This window comes from Prorops nasuta, unplaced genomic scaffold, assembly GCF_024137725.1.
Source record: "Prorops nasuta isolate Cenicafe-Biocafe unplaced genomic scaffold, Cenicafe_Pnas_1.2 PNAS00013, whole genome shotgun sequence".
Classification (NCBI taxonomy): domain Eukaryota; kingdom Metazoa; phylum Arthropoda; class Insecta; order Hymenoptera; family Bethylidae; genus Prorops; species Prorops nasuta.
The window spans coordinates 2,698,882-2,724,259 of NW_027116810.1; the positions used below are offsets into that span (position 1 = coordinate 2,698,882).

General features: G+C 36.4%; 2 protein-coding genes across 2 annotated transcripts; both read left to right on the plus strand.

The window, feature by feature from the left end:
* Window positions 1–14,409: 14,409 nt before the first annotated feature.
* On the plus strand, window positions 14,410–15,117 carry LOC136778068 (uncharacterized). The gene has a single exon (XM_066734680.1). It carries the CDS (start codon window positions 14,410–14,412, stop codon window positions 15,115–15,117), a length of 708 nt encoding a protein of 235 aa, XP_066590777.1.
* A 21-nt stretch (window positions 15,118–15,138) lies between these two features.
* LOC136778070 (uncharacterized) lies at window positions 15,139–15,784 on the plus strand. Its single transcript, XM_066734681.1, has 2 exons — window positions 15,139–15,630; window positions 15,755–15,784. Exons 1-2 carry the CDS (start codon window positions 15,139–15,141, stop codon window positions 15,782–15,784), a joined length of 522 nt encoding a protein of 173 aa, XP_066590778.1.
* The last annotated feature ends 9,594 nt before the right edge of the window (window positions 15,785–25,378 follow it).

The window sequence follows — 25,378 nt, forward strand, 5'->3', positions numbered from 1 at the left end:
AGGCCTGGCAGATACAAACAGCACAACATCAATTTTACAAATGCTGCAAAAATGTTGTGCTCTATGGCCAGCGAGGCCTATGGACAAGGGAAAGGGGGAGGTAGAGGCCGTGGTCATGGTCGAGACCAGTAATACCCCCCTTTTCCCTTCAATAAATAACCCATTTTTATAATTAATATATTGTATGTTATTTAAACCCCTTATTCACTTCCAAATTATCCTTTTTTACACCTTTTTCAGGTATTACTAAACAACATATCTGGATCGTAGTTCTTAAATTATTAAATTAGCACAATTATTAACATTCTTCGATTAATATACAGTAGAAAATATGTCAATACAACAAATGCCTCTGTTTGTTAAATATACTGCTTTCGGTTTCCAAAATTTATTCAACGTATGCCTATAATATAAGAAACATTAAATAAATGGTTTTTAAAAATTATATTCTCCTATAGACTTTTAACATAATATTTATTAATTATTGGCCTTATAATCCAATAAAATTCAGCCCAACTTCACTAACAGTCCTTACATTTTTGGGGATTTGACTTTAAACATAACTTTTTTGATATTTCTATGAATTGAAGGTTCTAACATGACCACAGACTTCTGGCATACCTTGTGCCAAACCAAAATCATTTTTATCTTCCTCTGAACATTCTGTATCAGGAAATACCACAGAGAATATCATTGAAGCCTCAGTTTCTTAGAAATTCTGCTGTCAATTTCCCACTTTTATCTACTGTATGCCTATAACATGAAAAATGATAAATTGGTAGTATTTTCATAATTATAAGCTTCCAGATGTTCTGGTCATAATATTTGTAAACTATCAGCCTCATATTCTAAAGAATTTCAGTCCAAACTGAGTTGCAACTCCTTCTTTTCTCAAAATTTTACTTTAAATTTACTCCTTTTTTCATATTATTATATACTCCAGGTCTCAACATCACCATTGAGTTCTGATATATTCTCTGCCAAACTAAGATCATTTTTATCTTCCTCTGAACATTCTGTATCAGGAAATACCACAGAGAATATCATTGAAGCCTCAGTTTCTTAGAAATTCTGCTGTCAATTTCCCACTTTTATCTACTGTATGCCTATAACATGAAAAATGATAAATTGGTAGTATTTTCATAATTATAAGCTTCCAGATGTTCTGGTCATAATATTTGTAAACTATCAGCCTCATATTCTAAAGAATTTCAGTCCAAACTGAGTTGCAACTCCTTCTTTTCTCAAAATTTTACTTTAAATTTACTCCTTTTTTCATATTATTATATACTCCAGGTCTCAACATCACCATTGAGTTCTGATATATTCTCTGCCAAACTAAGATCATTTTTATCTTCCTCTGAACATTCTGTATCAGGAAATACCACAGAGAATATCATTGAAGCCTCAGTTTCTTAGAAATTCTGCTGTCAATTTCCCACTTTTATCTACTGTATGCCTTATAACGTACAATATTCTGCCACCTTACGGCATGCAGGACACTATCACGTATAATCTGAGAGCTTCCTAATCAAACCTGTAAAGATCCCGGGACAGGGAAACATACTATCTCGAAACTTTGTTGGGCGCCAGGCTCGATGTTAGAGCCCAGGTTCTCAAAATCTTCTCCCAGAATTCATCCTCACTGCGGCTAGTCAGTCCCCGAAGGTAAGAGAGGGGCAGGATTAGGACGGGTGTAGAACAAGGACAGGATGGCTACTCGTTACAAAATTGCTCGCAAATTAACCACACATACTCACTTCAGGGGTAATTATTGGGGCTTTATTCATTCGTTTAGTTTACATTTCGCTCAGAATAGCCCCGTATAATCTTCCTGATCACGAGTTTTCTACAAAATTTCACGTACACACTCATACCATTCAACATTCACGCACTGTTTCTCTCTCAATCATACTCTTCCCGCCCGAGGAGCGGGGAGGAGGGATCTCCTGGCGGATCGTACCAGGTAGGTGACTCCCTGGTGGTAGTATCGGCCCGATGACGGGGATAAATGACCATTTCCCTTATGTTAACCACGTCCCGAAGGGGGTTCCATCCAAGGCTTGAGACCTCTACTCATAGGGGAGGCACGCCATGGGCACACATCCTCCGGCTGCGCCCTCCGAAGGAGCCCCACGGATAGGCACTCGGTCAAGGCCCATTCAAGAGACACCCGACACTTCGCTAATCACTAGATGACCGCGCAAGTTCAAGTCCCGTCCTACGACCGATCGGATACCATCCGCACACGTGAGCGGGATATTTAACGAAACATCTCTACGCTCTTACAGGAGTCGGCGCCTCAGCCTTGTGGATTATTCTATTAGACAACCGACGGCATTCTTTTCTCTACGATAATAATAACTCCCTGTACAAATAAACTAAAAGAAGGGGAAAGTGGTCAATATGGGCCGAAGATTACACCCTACTAACTTTGCCTTCCGGTGGGGAGATGCCTGGGAAGAAGCGCCCTACAGGGAGTCCCGGGGCCCTCGTGAAAAGGGGAAAATTACTCCCTCCGCGACTCACATCCCTGGCGGAAGAGACAGTGTCCCCGAAAACCTCCCACAGGGTGCCTCCCCCCTCCTGGGCCCATCTCACCCACTAACCACCACTCAGGAAGGACCTTGGAAAGAAATCTAACCTGTTCCTGGAGATTCTACTTCAGTGGCGAGCCGCCCCCTTCACAGGTCCAGTCCGGTACTCTGCCTGGTAGTCCTCCCTTTCTTCGTTCAGAGCATCCTCTTACTCCTCTGCTCCTGATTCCTTGGTCTGGAACGACTGACTTCTTTCCTCTAACTTCTGTTCGGTCACACCTCGGACCCGATTCCTTCCTCGTCGAAGTTCTTCGTACGACTCTTTTTCCAGTCAAACCTTCTTCACTTCCTTTACAGTTCCTCTCCTCTCCGACCCATCTCCTCGTCCTGTTTTCTCAAAACCAGGTCGCTTGATTGGCCGAAATCGGGCCGCGTGAGTAATTGTACTACGCATCTGGTCGCCTATTCCCCAGTAAATAGTCCCATTTCGCGTAGTACTTACAGGTACTTATGCGTGGGTCTCTATTTAGCAATACTGGGGGAGGGGGCCTGGGCTGGGAGGGAGGGTACTGGTAGAAAAACATCTCCTTCTTTCTTCTAACTTCTTCGCTCCGTCGCTTTCCACCTCCAAGTCCATAGTGGGCCGCTCCAGGGACGACTCGCTCCAATTTTCCCCTACATCTCAATTACCTCCTCCTCGCTCGTCAGGATACTCTCACATTCATCCATTCCTTAAACCTAAACAACAAGTATTCTGGCACATACGTGCTGACTCGATACAAATTTAAAACAAGGACTAATACGATAGGTCGTTATAATACAAAATAGCTCAGGAGTACGCTCCTGAACGGGTGGGGAATATGAGTAGGGAGGAGAAGCACAGCCTTTACTTTCCCTACAGGGATAGATAACCTAAAAACTCTATTATAAAGGGGATCTCAAAATCCACGTTATAGCCTATAACATGAAAAATGATAAATTGGTAGTATTTTCATAATTATAAGCTTCCAGATGTTCTGGTCATAATATTTGTAAACTATCAGCCTCATATTCTAAAGAATTTCAGTCCAAACTGAGTTGCAACTCCTTCTTTTCTCAAAATTTTACTTTAAATTTACTCCTTTTTTCATATTATTATATACTCCAGGTCTCAACATCACCATTGAGTTCTGATATATTCTCTGCCAAACTAAGATCATTTTTATCTTCCTCTGGACATTCTGTATCAGGAAATACCACAGATATGATGATTGAAGCCTCTGATTCATAGATATTCTGCTGCCAATTTCCTATTTTCATCAACTGTATGCCTGCAATTTAAAAATTTACAATCTTACATGACAAATTGATCAGTTTGTAAACTGATATATATCTTAAGATTGTTCAAATGAAGTAATATTTTTATTTAATCTAATTAATTGTTACAAAGCATTCAATATTTGTTCTTGACATATATATTATATCTTTGTTTCTTTTGTAAAATGTACTATCATATAATTAGCTCAAATCCAAGCACTGGTCAACTTGTATTCTACGTAAATAATATTTTTTTGGAATTTCACATCATCCAAATAAGCATTTTTTTTATCTTAATTTAATCTGAAACCTATTAAACAGTTGATATCCTCATCAGTTTAAAGAGAAGATATAGCTAAACATGTATTGTGTTAATGATTTCAGTACCTGGAAGTTTAGCATATGATTTTCAAATACCTTAACAATTTCTTGCAATCTTGGCAATCACCGATGCATATAAATATTGAAAGTATACTTCTACTTGGCACAGTGTTGAAAATTAATCATACTTCATCCCGTCAGCTGTATCCTCAGCAATGATACAATAAACACATCACAATAATTTAATCTGAAATAAAATTCCACAAAGTACCACAAAATATATTACATTTAATATTATAAAATTCATTGTTATGCTTATCTAATTTGTTGATTCCTTTACGTAAAAAATTCGTTTAATGAGTATAACCTCATCGGATTCAAATAGGGACTGTTGTGGTTCAATCGCTGATTCACGACAAACTTGAAATTTTTTGTATAATAAGGTTTATTGATTTTTGATTTACAATGTCTCTTCTTTATACAAGTTGATAACCAGAGCTATGAGCTAGATAATTATAGTTTTAAGAGACAAAGGTTTGCCTGGATAAGATTAAGAGATAAGAGGACTGAAGGTCCTAGGAGACTCGACTTGTTCCTTCTAGCTTGTGACTCGAACTGATTTTTGGGGCTGCACGTTTGGGGCTCTTACCCTCAAAGTGCAGCGTCAAACATTACCTTATATGGTAACATTTGCGGGTCCTAATGGTCAAATGCGTCATTGTTCTAGAACATTCGACTGCCGTCGAAGTGCATTTGCCACGTGTCGGGCTTAGCCTTGGCGACAGTGTGAACGAGCTGCGTCTGGCGCTTCGTATTACACTCAGGAATTTGTCGCTATTAGGAGTATTTCTCCTTTACAATGAGGCTATTGGTATTTTAGTATAACTATGATAATTTAGATTTATTAATTATGTCTTCAAATGAAAATAATATTAAATATATTAATTATATTAATTATATAATGCTTATTGTAACAATGAGTTATGTATGTTTATTCTATGTACATAACACCCCTCCCCCCCTGGAAAAAGAGGGTGGGTGGCTAATAATCGGGGTCGTATTGAAGATTTGCTGCTTGCTCAGGTGTGACGATAATCAAGTGCGTCGGGGCAACGTCGTCCGTTGCTGGGGCGGCGGCTTCGTCTGTTACGATGGCATTGGATGGCAATGCCTGTATTGACCTGAGTCTTGGCTTAGGTTTTGGTCTTCTGTGAAGATATCGCCAGATTACGTAGATGGTTAATCCTATGATGATTAACGTTGTAGTAGAATATGAGATGGCCATATGTTGATAGGTGTGGTGTTGTCCTAGGTCTTCGTTTTGTACATCCCTTTTCAGCTGTTTTAGCTGGATGCTGAGCGTGTTGAGGCCGTTGACCTTGTTCAGGATGTTATGCAGCCTGGGAATTTAGGTTGTGTTGATTGCTGCTACGTAGTTTTCAGGATCTATGGCTCTCAAAGAGAAATTATAGTGCGGGATATAGTGTTTATGTTTGTTGGGCTTGGAGGTTTGTACGGGTTCCAAAACAAAATCAGTAGCTGTTAGGATACAATTTTTATATAAATTAATTACTCCGGAGCCCATTAATTCTATATTATAGGTAGGTTTTTGTTTGCAAATTACTTCTACAATTTCTAATCGCGGTGTGGAGTATATTCACGAGGCTTGGTTTTTCATGGGAATTAGCATCGGTTGCACTAAATGTATAAGTTTATGCTCGCACGTATTTATATCTATGTATTTTAAGTATAATGCAATTTCGCATGGATTAACTGCTTTTATTTTGTTGGATGGTTTATCCGTCGGGCAGAAATAATTATCTTTTATCGTATAACATTTTTGTAGTTCGTCTTCGGTATACTCTGTATAATGTTCAGCAATGCTGTCTATTGCTATGTATTCCTGTTTTAAATCTATTATGGAGTGTAGTGTTGTAGAATTCTGAATAGGGATTGGAATTGGATATATTTGCAAAAGATCGAATTCTTTGGGCGTTATTAGAGGTATATGAAATACTACAATTAGTTTGTTGGTTTTGGAATAAATTGTGGGTTTCATTAGTTTTGAAATTAAATGTATATTTAGTGTTTCTAATGGAAAAGGGAATTGCGTGCCAGGAAGGATGTGAGGGATCGCATCCTTAAGGTATTCGAGAATTTTTTTATATCGTATAATTTTCGGATTTATTACTCCTTGGCTCGCCTGTATTACGAAATTTAGTAAGTGTTCCGTGTCTATCATTAATTCTTCGGATGTAAGATTAATGTTATATAGAGCTTCTCGCTCGTCCGCTTGGGCTTCTAGATCACGTACTGCTTTCATCAGCATTTTTTCGTTCGCATCTATTTTTTGTATCGTGTTATTATAAGTTTCTATAGTTTGGTCGATAATTTGTATTTGTTTCAGGAGTGCTATTTTGTTGGTCTCTACTGTTTGATCTATGCTTTGTAGATGTTTATTTATTTCTTCTTCGTCGTTACTATCCATTATTCCGAATAAAATTTTTCCGATTGATCCTACTCCGTTTGCTAGTCCTCGTTTGTTTCTCTCTTGGTGTAATGTTATTTCATCTATTTCATCTAGGTTTTTTTCGGCTGTCTCTAGCTTGTAGACGGTATCAAGGACGGGGTGTTTACAGATTTTTCTTCCTTCTTGTTTGTAGCAAAGGGTTTGATCATATAGGAATTTGTCTAGCTGCGCGAGTCTTTGGCGATATTCTACTATGTCGGTGATTATCACTAATTTCCATTTTTCTTTATAAAAATTGACCGTGCCGAATTTTTCATAAAATAGTCCCGGTTGACCTTTGATGGGAATGTTTTGGACTTGCTGGGAGCTTCCGTGGATCGTTATGACCATAAGGGTCAGCATGCACCTATAATAAAGGGTAAGTGTGGTTAATTGTGGAGTTTTAATGTGAAAAATTTTAACAAGTTTTATTTTTTACTGGGAGTTATTTTAGTCGGTCGCGAAGGTGCGTCTAGTTCGTAGACATTGGGTCAGCGTTTTTGCGTGAATTTGCGCGAAGTGGGGAATGGACTATATATTAGTGGTTTCCGTACGGGGAATTTCATTTCGATTCTCAAAGTTCTGGAAACCGATAGTGACATGGCTGTTCAAGTATACAAGCGGAAAGATATGTACGACCGAGGGGAGATTGACGGCCAGAGTCGTCGCCTTTTCCTAAGGCTAGATAATGGTGAGTGTCTCTCTTTTTTTTTTGTTTTAGTTTTTGTTTCTATTTAATTTTAATTTCGTTGTTTCTATCCCTTTTCTTTTGTTTATTTAGTCATAATCTTCAACGTGGGTGCGGTGCAGTTCCGGAGGATGTGCCGAAAGTCGGACCGCATCCAGAGGTACCATGAGTGGGATTATGACTGCCTGGAGGATAGCTTCTGGGTCGTCTTCGACCTGTTTGGGATAAGGTGGCTCCAATACACCGGGGTGGAGCCCTACCGTGGTTGGGGGTACCCCAACCAGCAGGTTGAGGGGTGGACGGGTCCACCTCTGGAGGAAAAGGACGTCCTCCGGTACCATGGTTTAATTTAGAAAAGAAAAATATTTTTTTTTGTGTTTTTGAGATTTTAAACAATTGTATTTATATTTTAAAATTTTTGTAACAATTGTGAATGTGGTGAGGCGATTCTTGAATAAATTCCAGTTTATTTTAAAATGTATGTTTTAATTTCTAATTTTAGTACCTTTCCCTATTAGTTAAGTTTTAGAGATAGTTAGGGCAAAAGGAAAGGAGGGTAAAAAATAATAAAAATTGTAATAATCATATGAGAGGGGAAAATTATAAGAGTACTGTAGAATTAAAATTACATATATATATCTCTTTTCTTTTTTTTTTGAATCGAGCTTTACTTATTAATTGTAATAAAAATATTTAAGAGTTGATTTTGATATATAAAAATATGGTAAAGTTGATTACTCGTAGAAGAATTTATTATTATAGTTAACTAGTTTTAGTATATAGTGATTATTAAATTTTAGTGGTAATTATGAAATAAAATTGTAGTAGGAAGTAAATTAGGGGGATCGAGAAAGTGTAGGAGAGAGGGTGGTATGTGTGTGTGGTCGAGTCGGTAACTACACGTGATAAGGCTTTAGCCTATTGACGTGGGTTACAATCTTCTTTTTACCCACTGCTAATTCGTAATTTAATTCGCTTAGTTTTGCGGTTATGGTATAGGGACCGTCGTATAGGGGTTCCAATTTCTTCGGTCTTCCAGCGCGAATCATATCTCGCTTTAACAATACTTGGTCTCCTACTTCGTAATTTGATTCTTGTGTATTGTGATCGTAATAGATCTTCGATTTTTCCTTTTCCCGTATTAATTGGTCTTTCATTATGTTACCTGTTGAGCGAATTCTTTCGCGAAGCTCGTTATAGTAATCTTCGAATGTATATGTAGGTTGCGGCGGATATTTGAGCGTGGTCGGTAATTCAACCTCGCGTCCGAATAGCAATGAAAAAGGCGTTCGGCCTGTAGCTGTGTGTGGCGTAGTGTTATAGGTGAACATGGCGTAGCGTAACCATTCGTCCCAGTTATCTAAATCTTCGTTGACAAAGTTTTTTAAGTACGACGCCAATGTTCGGTGCGACCTTTCTAGCGCACCATTCGACTGTGGGTGGTATGCCGTGGTCTGTATTTTGTCAATGTCCTTTTTCATATTTGGCCAGACGTGTTTAATTTTAATTCTTTGCAGAGTTCTATTTACGCCTTCATGTCCTCCGAAGGGAGTATCGTGATACTCGTAAAGGATTTGATTTATCATTGCGGGAGTATAGGTTGATGATTTCTCATCAGCTGTTTCTTCCTCGGCGTCGGAGTTAGCTGAGGTTGCATCTTCGTTTGAGTCGGTTGGCCTTGGGGCGGCTTGCCGTGCTCTTGAGCGCGTGGTCACGTATATACGACTTAGCGCATCTGCGTTTGTATTCTGAGTACCTGGTTTGCATCTAATTTCGTAATCGTACTCGGCTAACTTTAATCTCCAACGCATCAATCTGGAGCCTGGGTTTTCTACATTGAAAAGCCAAGAGAGTGGTTGATGATCGGTGATGATGGTAAATCTAGTACCATATAAGTAAGGTCGAAAATTTTGTACAGCCCAAACTATAGCTGCTAATTCTTTTTCCGTGGTGCTGTAATTTACTTCGGCCTTGTTAAGCGTTCTGCTGGCGTAAGCAACGGGGAGGTCTTTGCCTATCTCGCCTTGCGATAACACGGCTCCTATTGCTTTATTGGAGGCGTCCGTGGTCAGAATGAAAGGAAGATGAAAGGCTGGATACTGTAAAAGTGGTGCAGTAGTCAATGTTTCCTTTAGATTTTCAAATGATGATTGTTCTAGGGAGGTCCAGTTGAACTGCACTCCTTTCTTTAATAGGTTCGTCATGGGTTTCGACAGGTCAGCAAAATAGTCAATGAACCTTCGGTAATAGCCTGCTAGGCCTAAAAAGGATTGTACGTCCTTTACGCTCTTGGGTGCTGGAAAATTTTTTACAGCTTCTATTTTAGTTGGGTCTGGAGAGATGCCTTTGTCTGTAATTATATGACCCAGGCAGCAAGTTTCCTTGCGAAGGAAACGGCATTTTTCCGGTTGCAGCTTTAGAGTATTTTCACACAGTCGAATGAACACTTGTTTCAGTCTTTTATTGTGTTCTATTAGAGTAGGGGCGTGAATTACTATGTCGTCAAGGTAAACGAAACATTGGATCCCTTGGAGTCCGGATAATACGGTGTTCATTAAACGTTGAAACGTAGCTGGCGCGTTTTTCAATCCAAAGGGCATGCGGTTGTATTCGTAGTGCCCTAGGGGTGTGGAGAAGGCTGTTTTTTCCCTGTCTTCTTCGGCCATGCCTATCTGGTGAAATCCAGAGGCTAGGTCAAGGGTGGTGAAATATTTTGAATGGCCTAGTTGGTCCAATATTTCGGTGATGTTTGGCAATGGATAGGCATCACCTATAGTAGCTTCATTTAGCTTGCGAAAATCTACGACGATGCGCATTTTTATATTCCCTTGTGCATCGGGTTTCTTGCGTACCACAAGCAGTGGCGCGTTCCACTGGCTTCGGCTCGGCCGTACTATTCCGTCAGCTTCTAACTGAGAAATTTGTTTATCAATTTCCTGTTTATGCTTTTCAGGTAACCTCTAGGGTTTTTTAAAGATAGGTTTGGTATTTTCTACCAAAGTAATGGTATGTTTTACCGCTTCAGTGGTGAGGAGTTTGTCACCTTCTAAGTGAAATATATCATTGTATTCCTCACAGAGTTCTGTTAGAGTGCGCAATTCTTCCTGATTTAAATGATTTAGTTCTAATTGAGACTTTAGCCGGGCGAGTCGATCGCTGGCGCAATTATTTACAGCGTATACGGTTATGGGTACAGAAGGGTCGTCGCCCTGAGTCGGTGGACTCGGAATATCTTCTAACACAACTGTAGGCAAGGGTATCTCGAGTTCTTTCTCCGTGATGTTCAAAATGCTGACGCAGCAGGTAGAATTGGTTGGCCTAGTGGCACAGTTACCTATATACACTCCAGGTAGTATTTGGTGTCCGTATACAATACCGTCTTGTTTACTATCAGTTAACGCGGCTACTAATGTTTGTGATCTCGGTTTTAGTGACACCGTACGTGATACTACTTGTTTCATTGGCCAGGTGTGTCCCAGCATTGTCAAGGACACATCCTTTTCATAATGGAAGCTGTTTCTTTTCCAGAAATCCATGCCGATTAGTCCGTCGGCTATTAGCGAAAAGGTGTCTGGTACTATTTGAAATTTATGGGTTATAGTGTATTTTCCAACCTTTATGTGTAGGTAAACTGACCCTAGTGTCTTCACGGGTGTTCCACTTATTCCCGTTAGCGTAATTGGAGTTTTGTCAGCTATTGTTTCTTTGCGCAGGACTCTTATTTTAATTATGGAGACATCGGCTCCAGTGTCGAAGAGTAAGGTAGCCGGTCGAATGAATTCAGCGGCTTGTACTTCGATCAAATTTTTTTATAGGAGTATGTAATACCATATTAGCGGTTAGATTTCCTACAGGTGTTGGTCGATTCAAGTTTTCGTTAATTGGTTGTTCTGAGTTATTTGCATTCTGTTGGGCTTCTCTTTCTCGCTTTGCTTTTAGGGTGCGGCACTCTTGGACGGTGTGTCCTGGTTTTTTGCAATAATTGCAAGAGGTGGATACTTTGTTAACGGAAGATGAGTGACTCTGAGTCCGTTTTGCGTTGCTAAGTCGCGCGTAGCATTTTTCGGCTACATGTCCTTTCCTGTCGCAGCGTTTGCAATGGAGGTGCGAATTATTCCGTTGTCCGGAGGGTCGTTGTTGTCCTTGGTTATCGCGTCTGCCATGGGTCGAGCCCTGTTGAGTTCTGTACTCTTCGTCGAAGCGAGTCAAGGATTCACGATCTATTGCGATAGCAATTGATTCTCTTAGAGTTGCTCGTTCGCAAGATGCTACCATAACTTGGAGTTTAAAATTCAATCCTTTTATGAATTGATGTTTCGCTTGTTGCGTTAACAATTCTTCTATGGCTTCGTTTTTAGCCGGGTCATTTGCTGGCGTGATGCATCTTTCTTTCAAACCTGATAATATGTCTTCTAGTCGAGAAGCATAGGATCGTACCGATTCGTTTTTTCCTTATCGGCATCGATTTAAACTATTTTGAAGGGTCGCGGTAGATCGTCGGGGTTTGAATGCTTCTTCTAATTCTCGTATTAGTTGCTCGATATTTTCGATTACTTTGTGCTTAGTTTCAGTATAAGCTTTGCCTTAGTATTGTGAATCTAACCTGCCGTAGAAATTCGTCTCTATCTAACGGGTGTAGATTTTGATTTGCCATAACTATAGAATTCACAAACGGTTCTAGCTCGTCTGGGTCTCCTTTATACTTTGGAATTCTTCCGAGAGTTACATGTAGGGAAGCATATCCGTGATGAGGTTCTTCTTCTTCCTCATCGTCAAAATTTTGCACGTATCGAGGTCTTTCGCAGGGAGTCACATACGATGTTCGTTGTGCCGGTCTTGCCGTGGAGGTCCTCGCGGGGAGCCTATTAAAATCTTGGCGTAGTCTGGAGAGTTCGTCTCTCAGTCTCGCCTTTTCTTCTTAAATTGCGCTAATTTCGCGGGGCCTTATGCTGTTGTGTAACCTTCTAATTTCAGCATCTATGGCGCTAGGAGGGACGGTTTCGTCATGAGGAATCGTGTTTGTTGGTGCGTCTTCTATTCTGATAGGCAGACGTTCTGCGGTGTAACTATGGTCTAAATCTGGGGCGTCGTTGTTCGCGTTGCCACGGTGAGCCATAGCTAGTCTATTCCGTCTTCGCGTATTTACGTTTCGAAACGGGGTTCCTTCGTCTGTTTCCCTAAGAGTACGTAAGGTTCTATTCCCTAAATGAGAGATGCAACTATCTATCTCTCGGGTGATTGAAACACGATTTGGTCGAGGTACACTATGTAACGCGGGAGTTAAACTAGGTTCAGATTGAGTTCGGTCTAAATTATCGGGATTACGGTACATGGAAGAAATTTAGTACGACGAACGCTATGGGCTCGCGGTTACAATGTTCACGAATAAAATTACTACTGATATGATTGGTACCGTACTTACCAAAAGCTCATTTTCACTGGTTGGCTGGCTGCAAGTTCTGCTGGTTTCCAGTCGTTGATTTCTTGTAGTCGTGAGGTAGTTTGCGGGGTGAACCTCGAAGTTGTGGGTTTGTCGCTCCGTTGCTGAGAAAGGCGAAGTTGACGGATGTCTCGTTGAGTATCGATGATTGTCCACGTCGGTTCGTCCTTGTAGAGGTTGGTCGATCGAAGAAATAAAATTTTCTTGATTTACCTTGGGATGAAGATTTATGTAGGTTTGATCTTCACCAGTCAACGGATCCCACCGCTGCCACCAGTTTGTTGTGGTTCAATCGCTGATTCACGACAAACTTGAAATTCTTTTGTATAATAAGGTTTATTGATTTTTGATTTACAAGGTCTCTTCTTTATACAAGTTGATAACCAGAGCTATGAGCTAGATAATTATAGTTTTAAGAGACAAAGGTTTGCCTGGATAAGATTAAGAAATAAGAGGACTGAAGGTCCTAGGAGACTCGACTTGTTCCTTCTAGCTTGTGACTCGAACTGATTTTTGGGGCTGCACGTTTGGGGCTCTTACCCTCAAAGTGCAGCGTCAAACATTACCTTATATGGTAACATTTGCGGGTCCCAATGGTCAAATGCGTCATTGTTCTAGAACATTCGACTGCCGTCGAAGTGCATTTGCCACGTGTCGGGACTTAGCCTTGGCGACAGTGTGAACGAGCTGCGTCTGGCGCTTCGTATTACACTCAGGAATTTGTCGCTATTAGGAGTATTTCTCCTTTACAATGAGGCTATTGGTATTTTAGTATAACTATGATAATTTAGATTTATTAATTATGTCTTCAAATGAAAATAATATTAAATATATTAATTATATAATGCTTATTGTAACAATGAGTTATGTATGTTTATTCTATGTACATAACAGGACAGTCTAATATTGTTTTTTCATTTATTTATAACGAAATTTAGTTCAAATTATTTTAAGGTTAATACTGTCAAACTTGCAGCTTAACCTGATTTACCGTAATAAACAAAGTAAATATATATCGATGAGATACACACACAGACACACTGTTTACGATTGTGTGCAACTATATTTACGTTTACGTCTACTGACGTCACTAAACCTACGTGAAGCAGCCAACTTCAGCCCGAGACATACACTCTGGCTGGAGAAGAAGAAGAAGAAGATTATGAAGGAGAAGAATCTCAATTTTCGATATATATATATAGCTAACTAAGTATGAGATCTCTGGATTGCATGAACCGTTTTTAATGTTCATGGTCTTAAATGAAAGCTTGTTCCAAACTAGTTTAAGGAAAGCTTTACTTAAATCATGACAGTGGATCATTCACGAAAAAAATTCGGTTTGAAAATTGAGGCGGCCAAACGTATTGTATAAGTTAACGGTAGTGCTCGGCGGTATAGACATGTCATTATCTACTTTTATATGTACTTGCCGTCGAAACACTACCGTGTCCCTTGATCTCCACGAACTTCAGGAATTAGTTGGAATAAAACTTCGAAATCAACACAACAACGACGAGGATGACGAAGAAATATCAAAAAACGACAGAGTAAGCTGAATATTAAAAATAAAAAGTTTTTAAAATCAATTGGTTTAAAAGTGTTGATATAAGAAGAAATAATGGTTTATTTATTAAACATTATCGAAACACCTCATTACGATAACCGTATCAATAACATTGAAATACACTATTACAATCCATATGTGAATTCATCACTCAACCACAACGACGAAATACGCATTCCTATCCAACAACAGGACCTCGTTGTGTTACCAAGCGAAAGTTTCTTGTTAATTGAAGGAGATGTATCTGCAATCGCTGCTAATAATGCCACTATTGATGAGAATAAATTGTTCTTGGATTCAAATGGAGCTGCTTTTTTGTTTAATGAAATACGTTATGAATTGAATGGTGTTGAAGTGGATCGTTGTAAAAATGTAGGTATTACTACTACATTGCGAAACTATGCATTATTATCATCACATGAGAGTACAACTTTGAAATCAGCATCGTTTGATATTAATAGTAAAAATCCAATTAAGAATTTCCAATACTTCAGCTTTTGCATACCGTTGAACAAACTAATGGGATTTTTTGATGATTATAAACGTGTTATCGTAAATGCACGTCATGAACTCATACTAATAAGATCATGCAATGATTCTAATGCTGTTTATTGTACAATGGATAATATTAATGTTAAAGTAGACTTAGTACTATCGAAAATTCAGTGGAAAATACCTCATATTACGTTGGAAGAATATACAAAATTACAATTTTTAAACATTATTGAAAAAGATTATCCTATTGCAATGACGTATCTTTAATGGGAATTGTATGAATATCCTATGCTTCTCAAAACTCAAAACCATTCTTGGTCAGTAAAAGTTTCAACAAAATTAGAAAAGGCACGTTTTATAGTATTTGCATTTCAAACCAATAGGAAAGGTAATGTAAAGTTGAGTATGGCTAAATTTGATCATTGTAATTTGAGAAATTTAAAATTATATTTAAATTTCGCATCATATCCCTACGATAAATTAAATCTTAATTTTGCCAATAATAACTATGCTATTTTATATGATATGTATTATCAATTTATTAATTCGTATTATAATACTGAATCAAAGTATATTATGCCTATGCTTAATTTCGAAAATTTTATAGACTATAGTCCATTTGTTGCGATTGACTGTTCTCATCAAAACGAATCAATTAAAAGTGGTACTGTAGATATTAAGATAGAACTTGAGTGTGATTCTAATATACCTGAGAATACTAGCGCATATTGTTTAATTATTCATGATCAGATTATTGAATATAAACCATTAAGTGGTATTGTACGTAAATTAATATAAAAAATGATGATGTAATATGTTTTTTTTTATGAGAAAAGATAGATAAAAAAATGTCTTGAATATGTAATATTTATTCATGTTTTAAATACAATATATTTATGTATAGATATATATTTACGTGTTTTTTTATGATTAAATCATTCTCTTTTTCATCATTGATACTATTAACTTCATTCTATTCCGTATTCATTCTCAATACAACATTTGATAAAATTACGATCTTCGTCATTGTCAATTAAAACATAATATGTATCTACAGCACTGTATCCATCCTGTAAAAAAATCAGTTTCGATTATAAAAAGAAATTGATATTAAAAAAAAAAGTTTTTAATATTTTCTCTTTTATATTTACCGTCCGCATTATATGCTCTGGACTTAAAAATTTGTAATAAACTCCAAATTTATAATAACGGAAAAATTGCTGTAGATTATTATCGCAATAAAATGTAATAATTTTCTTCAATATCTTCATATCTTCAGATTTTAATTGACTTAATTCATAAGGTATATTACAAGTTTTATCATTTATATTAAAATTCACATTTTTAGTATAGTCTTTTATCTATGAACAGAAAAAATATTTATATATAAAAATTATTTGCATATAATGATTTTTTTACTTACTAGCTTTCGAAAATTGATTTCATCATATTCCTTCACTTACTGATATATCCCAATACCAGATCTATAATAAAACATTTTATCATCAGACAAATCGCTAAGCCATAACTCTATTAAAAATTCTAATTCATTGATTATACACCGCTGTTCATTGTTAAATATTTCCGTTGGTAAATTGACAATTGTACCATCAATCAACATAAATGCCATTTTTTAAAGAAAAAAAAATGTAAAAACAAAAATATATACACACATACACAAACTTTTATTTCTCTCTTTCAGAAGAGGTTCGACAAGTTAATGTAAGGAAGAGAGGGAGAAAGGTCAAAGGAGACAAAATGATTGAAGAGTAGGCTTTGTGGAATGGGTAAACTAAATTGTTTGAGCTAGAACTGAGTTTTTTATCTACGGTCATATGCTATTATACTTGACAATTTTTCCACATATTCTTGTAGTAAGATTTAGGATAAGAAGGAGTAGGGAGAAGGATGAATATAGTGCAAAGGAAGTAGAGGGGAAAGAGTAGGGATATACCACCTACTTTATATATACAGGGTGTTTCACGTAAGGCGCCCCAGCTCGAAATGAGGACTCAGAGCGCATGGTGGGGGCAGATGCATCTAATTGGCCGCGGAGGAAGAGAGAAAGAATAACGTGGAAAAGGATAGAGCTATCCTTTACTAGACGATACGCCTAGCGTATCGCTGCCCCTCCCTTCCCCGCTCACACCAGTCATCTTTGGTCACTCTTGTCCTCTTTCTCTTACTCTCTCTCTCTCTCTCTCTCTCCAACCGCGGCCAATTAGATGCATCTGCCCCCACCATGCGCTCTAAGTCCTCTTTTCGAGCTGGGGCGCCTTACGTGAAACACCCTGTATAGTAATTCAATACCACTTTTTCCTCAGTCTATCAATTAAAACGAAAGCTGTGTGTGTTTTAGTAAAGAATAAAGTATAGAGAAAAATAATTCTTCTACATACATCATCATGAAGTGGTTGGAAGAGATTAACAATACTCTCAGTAGCATGAAATCGTATTTGCCTAATATAAGATGGTCTGATTTAAACGAAGGTGAATATATAATCAACGATATAAAAAATATGAAAACTAAATTTGGTGATAAAATAATTTTTGAATTGAATAATGATTATTCGCTATTTCTACCAATGAGGTTACAAAATATTCTTATGTGCAAAGATCAGAATTTATTGAATAAATTGAAAAACATTTTGCATGAATGTAAAAAAGATATAGTCATGTATGTTGATTCTACAAAAAATATGACTCTAAATATATTGACGAAAAAGCGAGTTATTAATAAGAACAACTGTCGACAAAGTAAAGTAAACGTTGAAAATGGTGACGACGACGACGACGATTGTGACAACGGTGGTGCTGGTGGTGCTGATGATGATGATGATGATGATGATACAGCAGAGGATGACACAGAAGAGGTAGAATACATTAATCCCAAAGACGAAGTATTGCTATATGAGGAAAATAAGAATAAAATTGTTGAAGAAAATAAAAATAATTCTATTGCTGGAAAATATCGTAAGAGGAATGCAAAAACTGTATTATCAAGAAATAAACCATCGTCATCGGTAAAAAAACAAAAAAAATAAAGATAAATTAAAAAATATCTGATTTTTAAGACATACTATTTGTTCTTATGTAATATTGATTCAAACAGATACATTAATATATATGTCTATAATCAATGTATGTAATATTTTTCACTTTATCAATGTAAATCACACACGCATAATTTAAAAAATATATATAATCAATTCTATTCAAGTTTTAAATTACTTAATCTCTTTTTCCTACTCCTCCTCACTCCCCCCTTTCCTTTCTTTTTACTTACTTTTAGAAAACTAACTTAAGATGTTGATGGTGGAGGTGGTGGTGGTGGTGGTTGTGGTTGTGAAGAAGATAGAGTTGTTAATTCCGATGATATTGATGGTTGTGGTGAAGGAGATGGAATTGGCAATTCCCATAATATTGGCGATGGTTGCGAATGAAATTCAAATGATAGCCCTCGTGGCATTGGTGTTGGTGGTCGTGGAGGTGGAGTTGGTGGATTTATTAAAGGTAATGATTCTTCTGGTATTTCCAGCGAAGGTAATGGTTCTTCTTCCAATAGTTCCAATGATGTTGTATCATACGTTGGTAGGTTCCATAGATTCACCATGTTCAACTTTATACAGTAATATTCAGCGATAGACTGAATCAAAATCGTAAATCTATGGATTTTCATCCTATAGGTCTGATCAAAAAGCTACAGAATTCATTTATTTAATATTTTGCCGAATCAATCAACAGTAAAACTAAATTTGAAATTATTCAATTAAATTACTGTTCACAGCAGTAATTCGTAGAACTCGCTCACTTATTATATCTTAATTCGTAGTTTTAACTTGTCCATGCAACAGCAGCAGCGATGCATAATGTTTTTCTTTTATCACACATTTATACGTCAGCTTCTTATCATAAACTGCAGAAGTTTAGATAGATAAAGAGGAAAAAGCTGACATAATTTTACTTGATTAATGAATAATCTCTCTTCTCTCATTCCTTTGTTTTCACATGATTTTTCATTGGGTATCATCACACTTTTTCTCTCATGAAGAGAAAAAGATGGAAAATTTATATTTCTCCTCTTTCATTTTTTTTCTTCACTTGATTTTGTGATTGACATTATCACACTCCTCATTGAAGGAGAAGAGGAAGGAAGGAGCTACACGTGTTTTTTTTGTGGGTGCGCAATACCTCGTAAAAATTTTATGATTTTATTTTGATTGATATTATCGCACTCTTCATTGAAGGAGAAGAGGAACCACATAAAATTTTAATGATTTTATTTTGATTGACATTATCACACTCTTCATTGAAAGAAAAGAGGAAAGAATGAGCTACACGTGTTTTTTTTTGTGGGTGCGCAATACCTCATAAAAATTTTATGATTTTATTTTGATTGATATTATCACACTCTTCATTGAAGGGAGAAGAGAAAAGAAGGAGCTACAATTGTTTTTGGATGTGCAATGCCACATAAAAATCTATGTTATTAACGAAAAACATTTTTTTTTTAGATTAACAGGTTGAAACGTGTACGCATATCTGGATATTAGCAGTATTTAATCTCTCTCTCCCTCACCATCTCTATCTTTCACTCTTTCACAAAAAAATTTTCCTAAAAGGAGTGTCTAACGCATGCACACCCGTGATGACCTTGTGAGAGAGAGAAAAAAAATTTCAGTGACGGTGGGATTCGAACCCACGAGTATCCCACACAATCGTAGGGGGACTTTATACTGGTTTCTTTTATACCAGTGCCTTAGACCGCTCGGCCACACCACCTTACAAGTATGAGGCATTAGTTCACAGTATCTTTTACAGTAACACAGAAGCAGGAACAAAAAACCCTACCTCACTCCCGGCAATACCGACGCTCCCCCCCCCAAACTTTTTTATACATACTTTTCAATATACCACCCTCTCAAAGCCCGGGCTGCAGCGGGGGCTGGGGCCCTCGCGCGCACGACAGCCGCACCGCCATGCGGCTACAAAATTCGCCGACAGGCGTCGCCACTAACTAAAATTTACTAGATTCGCCGCCAGGCGCCGCCACCTAAAAATTTACTATACTCACCGCCAGGCGGCGCCACTAACATCTAGGGGAAAAAGTACGTTCTGATATTTACCCCCACTACATCTAGGGAAAAAGTTTGTTAAAAAATACGTACACCCGATGGGGTGACATAGATATACTACTCACCATCATAAATATCACCAATTTCATCTGTTTGTGGTCTATTAAATCGATACTTTAAATTATCGAAGAAATCTTGTCTACTATATAGCAATTTTATCTGTTCTAAAAGGGAGACCTCTAAAAGCTGGAAGTTTTGCTATTATCACATTCTGTACATTTATCATTTTTCTCTAAAATTTTAGAGCAATTACTACAATAATAATGCTTGTTAAATAAGTTTTTTTGTTTAATTATCTTTTTAAATTTATAAGCTGTTTTAAATGAGTTATTTGATGATGGACAATGCAAATTAATTAACTGTAAAATATCATCAAAAAGAGATTTTGAGATCTTATGTTTAGTCTTCAGTGACAAAATTGCACATGCGCTTTCTATAACTGTAATTTGTGCGTTTGCATACAGTGGAATATTCCAATCTTCTTTATTTTCATTAAACTTTTTCCCGCTTTTGTTTCCCATATCGTCACCGTTGTGTTCTTCATTGTTAATGTCAGTTTCATTTTCCATTGTTCCATCATTGAAATTACGTTCAGGGGTACCTAAATAGTATTAAATTGAATGATTTACTTTTTCTTAAAGAGTACGGCAAAATTAAGAGTAATTATTGTAATATAAAATTAAGATGTTTCGAGATAACTAAATTTTTTAAAATTACAAAGATATATTTGTACCTATTCCACCAAAAATTGAAATTATATTATTAACTGGAAAATACCATATAATTTGTGTTATTTCCATAAACTAATGACTTTTGAAGTACGTGAATTTATGTTTACTAGTTCTAGACCGATGAATATTGCAATCTAATGACGTTTATAATGTATATAATATCAGCGTTTATCATTTTTTAAATTAAAAATGTATGCAGAATGAACAGTATAATTAACGTATGTTCATACCTGCAAAATTTCCTACTTCAGAATTGTTTCCACTGTAAATATTCAAACTATTCATTTCTTCATGTATCCTCTTTACTTCATCAGCAAATTCATTATCATAACTTTCATTTTTAGAATCAATATTTTCTTTATCATAATTTATCCTGAAAATAAGCATATTTAACATTTAATTCATTGTTAAACTCATCATTATCTTTTATTGTAGTATATGATACCGAGTCAAGAAATTATTGCCCATTATCTTATTTAAAAAATGCATAAAATACTATTATTGATTTAATTACCTAACCGAGTTTTGCATTTCTTTCAAAACTCTACGTTTAATTCTGGCAGAATAATCGTCGAAGAGGAAAGCCCGTTTCGACATTTCTAAAAAAATAAGTGGTAAACTTATTTTCTTTTTCTTCAATGTAAAAAATCAATCCTCTCGATGTGCAAGAAAATTTTTTAGCATCTTTATAAGTTCACCGTTTTCCCTGAATTTGAAATTAATTTCACTCTAATTGCCTTATTTCACTCCTCAATTAGCAAAAAATCAACAAATGTAGCAGAAGCGAGGTTAGCCCCCGGCAAATATACACTCCAAGACGTCAAGAACAATAAAATGACTAGCTTCAGTTTGTTAATATGGCTGTGTTCCGACTTCCGAATGACTCGTAAAATAGAGTATATAGTTCATGTTATTTTTTTGTATAGATTTTTGGAATGTAACTTATGGAGAATGTATAGCAAAAACGAGATGATAGCGAAATATCAGTGCGTAGCTGTATACGTATACCTAAAGATTAATTTATATTTACAAATAATCGTATTCATATGCACTACATATTCTCATTTAACTACAACTTTATTTCCTGCATGTTCCCTAAGTTTATTCGTGTTGCTTGCACTTTCTCCACGTTTCATTAAAAGAGTATGTAATATGTCACACGAAGTATATAGGAAAGACCCCGGGGTAAAGCGGTACCCTTAAGGATAAAGGCTTATATTTAGGTTATAATTAAAAAAAAAATTGAAAATAAAACGACTTTGATTTAATATAAACCTTCTTTAAAGTGGTGACACAAAATTAAATAATTATATTTATTTTTGATCAATCAAATCTTAATTTAAAAAAAACATAACAATTTACGGTTTTACCCCGACCCATGAGTAAAATAGGGTACTCCACGGATTCAAATTGGATACAAAAAATTGATACAAACTTCGCATGTATTATATGAGAAATTATGTACATCTTCAATTTTCTAGTCAGTTCATCCTTCATGAGCCCATTTTAAATTTTTTATGCATTGTATTCATCCTTCTTGTAATTTTGTTAATGCGCATATTTCTTTACAATAAATACATTTATTAGGGGAAACCCAGGTAAAATAGGGTACCAGGGTAAAACAAGAACCCATTAATATAACAAAAATTATATTCCTGATTCAGTCATTAATGAAGGTATGAAGTCCGATTTTACCCCGTACGGTTTTGCCCCTTAACCATACAAAGTGTATTTAAATATTATACAGACATATACCGTATGTAAATTAAAAATACGACTAAAGAAATTATAGTTAAAAAAATTACAAATTAAGTGACTTAAGTGAAAATTTACTCTATTAGTCCAGATTTTCTACTAAACACTTCGAAATTATCGGAAACTTTTAAGAATTATGTGCAAAAATGAAAAATAAAGCGTTTGGAAAGTAATCAAGCACCAATGTTTACAAATTTTTGCTGACAAATATCTATAAGTGGTACCATTACATACCTTCGTTAATGACTGAATCAGAAATGTAGTTTATGTTATATTAATGGGTCCTTTTTTTACCCCGGTACCCTATTTTACGCCGGTCTCCCCTATCTTCAATGAAAAGAAAAGTGCAGAAAGTGCAAGCAACAAGAATACAGCTCCTATATCTCTCGACGTACTCGACTGAAGCTGGTAGCGATTTCAAAACATATCTTAATTCTGACTGAACATAGAACGTTATATGTGTCAACAAAAGATATTATTGATAAATTGAAATATAATTATTTAATATTTTTCAATATATAGGAAAATGTACGCCTTCGTACAATGGACAACGAGTAGAGGGAGAAGTGTTTTAAAAGATTCACAATTACCTAAATCATATGAGGAGGGTAAAGAATCATATATTAAATATGGAAATAAATATGAAAAGGGTAAAATTTTTAAACTATGCGGTGAGTACTCCTTATTGCAATTTTGCTATACTTGCTATATTAATCATTTTCGTCAAAGCATAACATTATTTAAATTAAAAAAAAATATAAAAACGTAAGCATGCCGTGACTACAACCATTATGAATTAAAGAAAATATTGTTATTAAAATTCGTAATTTATGATTTCTTGTTTTATGCAGATACAGTATTTTTCTGCTATATTTTTGTAAAATATTTTATAAATAATTTGATCAAGATGTGCCTATTAGTATTTCCCAAATCTATCTCTTAGTGACCTTTTGCAAATAAATTTATTTTAAAAAGTTAACACTGAGACCATGTTATAGCTTACTTTCAAGTTTATAACAAAAAAACATCGTATTTGATAAATTTATTTTACTGACATTTAAGATGATAATAAATGGTTAAAAAGTTGGACTGTGACGAAAGAAGGAAAAATAATCAAGGGTAAAAGGAAATATGCAAAAAAAGACATTGCTAATTTTGTTAGTTTTAAAAATATAGATGAAGCGTGGATCATATCAATATACATTGTAACGTCGTATTTCGCGGCCTGGCCAAATAAGTGTTTCTACTCAGGTTATTTCCTAAATACAGAATTTTTCACTTTTGAGCCTTGGTTTGCCAGGGGATAGGCAGTGACCAGAACCGACGCACAAGGCACACGGAGGAGTTATTGGCCGGATAATTAAATAAGTAAATGACTAGCTTCTAAGACAAAAGAAATACAGCTTATTTTAATTTGTACGGATCTGCAAACGTTCTCATAGATACAATAGGGTATTCCCTACGTTGTATTAAAATGACAATAGTTAATTTTATAAACTTGTTATTTATATTAAATACACCATAATGAAAAGGAGATCACGTACAATAAACCGTTTACAAGGTGTTGGGCGCCAGCTTGCTAAATCCGCTAATATGACCCTCCGCGGCTGACCGGCTTGAGACTCGTCTCATGCGTGAACCAAGACGCTTTGTAAATTTTACTTAAAATAACGGGGAAACGGCTAGGGCAAGGATATTCGAACGGGCTCGCGTCGGGAAAACTTCGAGAAGGCTCTGGATCGCCTTTCTCCGACGAGGGACTACACCCCGTCCTACAACGTATTCCTAGAATACAGGGAATCCCTACGCGATTCGCGACCCGTCCATTAGCCCACTGCTCTTAAACCGCTCCCGAAAACGTAACAATTAATAAAAAGGAGCAATATCCAAATTAATTAATTAGAAAATACCTGATATACGCTCAATACAAATATAAGAAGAATCATACGAGTAATAATGCCGGACGAAACTCAAGGAAAGAGGAGTATAAGATTAAGGAAACCTGACTTCGCAAGTTCGAAGTCAGCTTTACCTGGAATCAACTATATATGCAGACAAAATGGGGATTCATGCAGGGGCCTTTATAAGGACTACCACGTGCTAGACGGTTCTTCCCAAGTTCTGCTTTCCTTCCATGCTTCCTGTATCGGGTCCATTTACCATGCTACACCTTTTTTCCTTAATAACCAGGGAATCCTTTCAGTGAAATCGCTATGGCGCACTATTACAAGTAGAGAAGAAATAGAAAATACTAAACAGGGGGGTACCCTTAACGACTCAACAAGACACAACTACGGCACACAACCGGCTACGTAGGGCCCAAAAATGCGAGTGTCGTCCGGCAATTATGGCACGCGAGACAATGTATTCTGCGCACGCGCGGATCTGTTTTCTCATCGACCGCGATTAAGATTAATACGCATGATTGTCGCTAAACCCGGCAGGTGATGTCCCCCTCTCGTTTTCCGGACTAACTGAAAAGACGAAATACATATAAGTGACGAACATTATATTTCGTCACAACATGAAGAGACTGAAAAATTATTAAAAATATTTGAAGATTCAGGTATGAAATTCCTTTGTGTGTGTATGCTTGTGCTGTTATAGCATTTTCGTGTTTATTACTATCAAAATGAAATAGCTGTACCTTAATAAATGATAGGGCAGAAGTTATTTAAAAACATACGATAAAATATTATTTACATATGTAATTAAAAAATAATTTAAAACTATGTGACACTTGCCCATATCTAAAACTATCTTTTTACAATGATAGCTATATCTACAAAAAGTTTTATGAAAGATCTCTATATATATGCATTAATTGAATAGATCCTTGCACTCGACGATCTTTTTTTCTTTTTTCATTCCTGCTCAATTTGCCAGTATACTATGTACATTGTAGCT

Coding starts and splice junctions, on each gene's coding strand:
- LOC136778068 (XM_066734680.1), top strand. CDS start 14,410: ATGGTTTATTTATTAAACATTATCGAAACACCTCATTACGATAACCGT.
- LOC136778070 (XM_066734681.1), top strand. CDS start 15,139: ATGCTTCTCAAAACTCAAAACCATTCTTGGTCAGTAAAAGTTTCAACA. Junction 15,631..15,754: donor ATAAACCATTAAGTGGTATT/GTACGTAAATTA, acceptor ATTTATGTATAG/ATATATATTTACGTGTTTTT.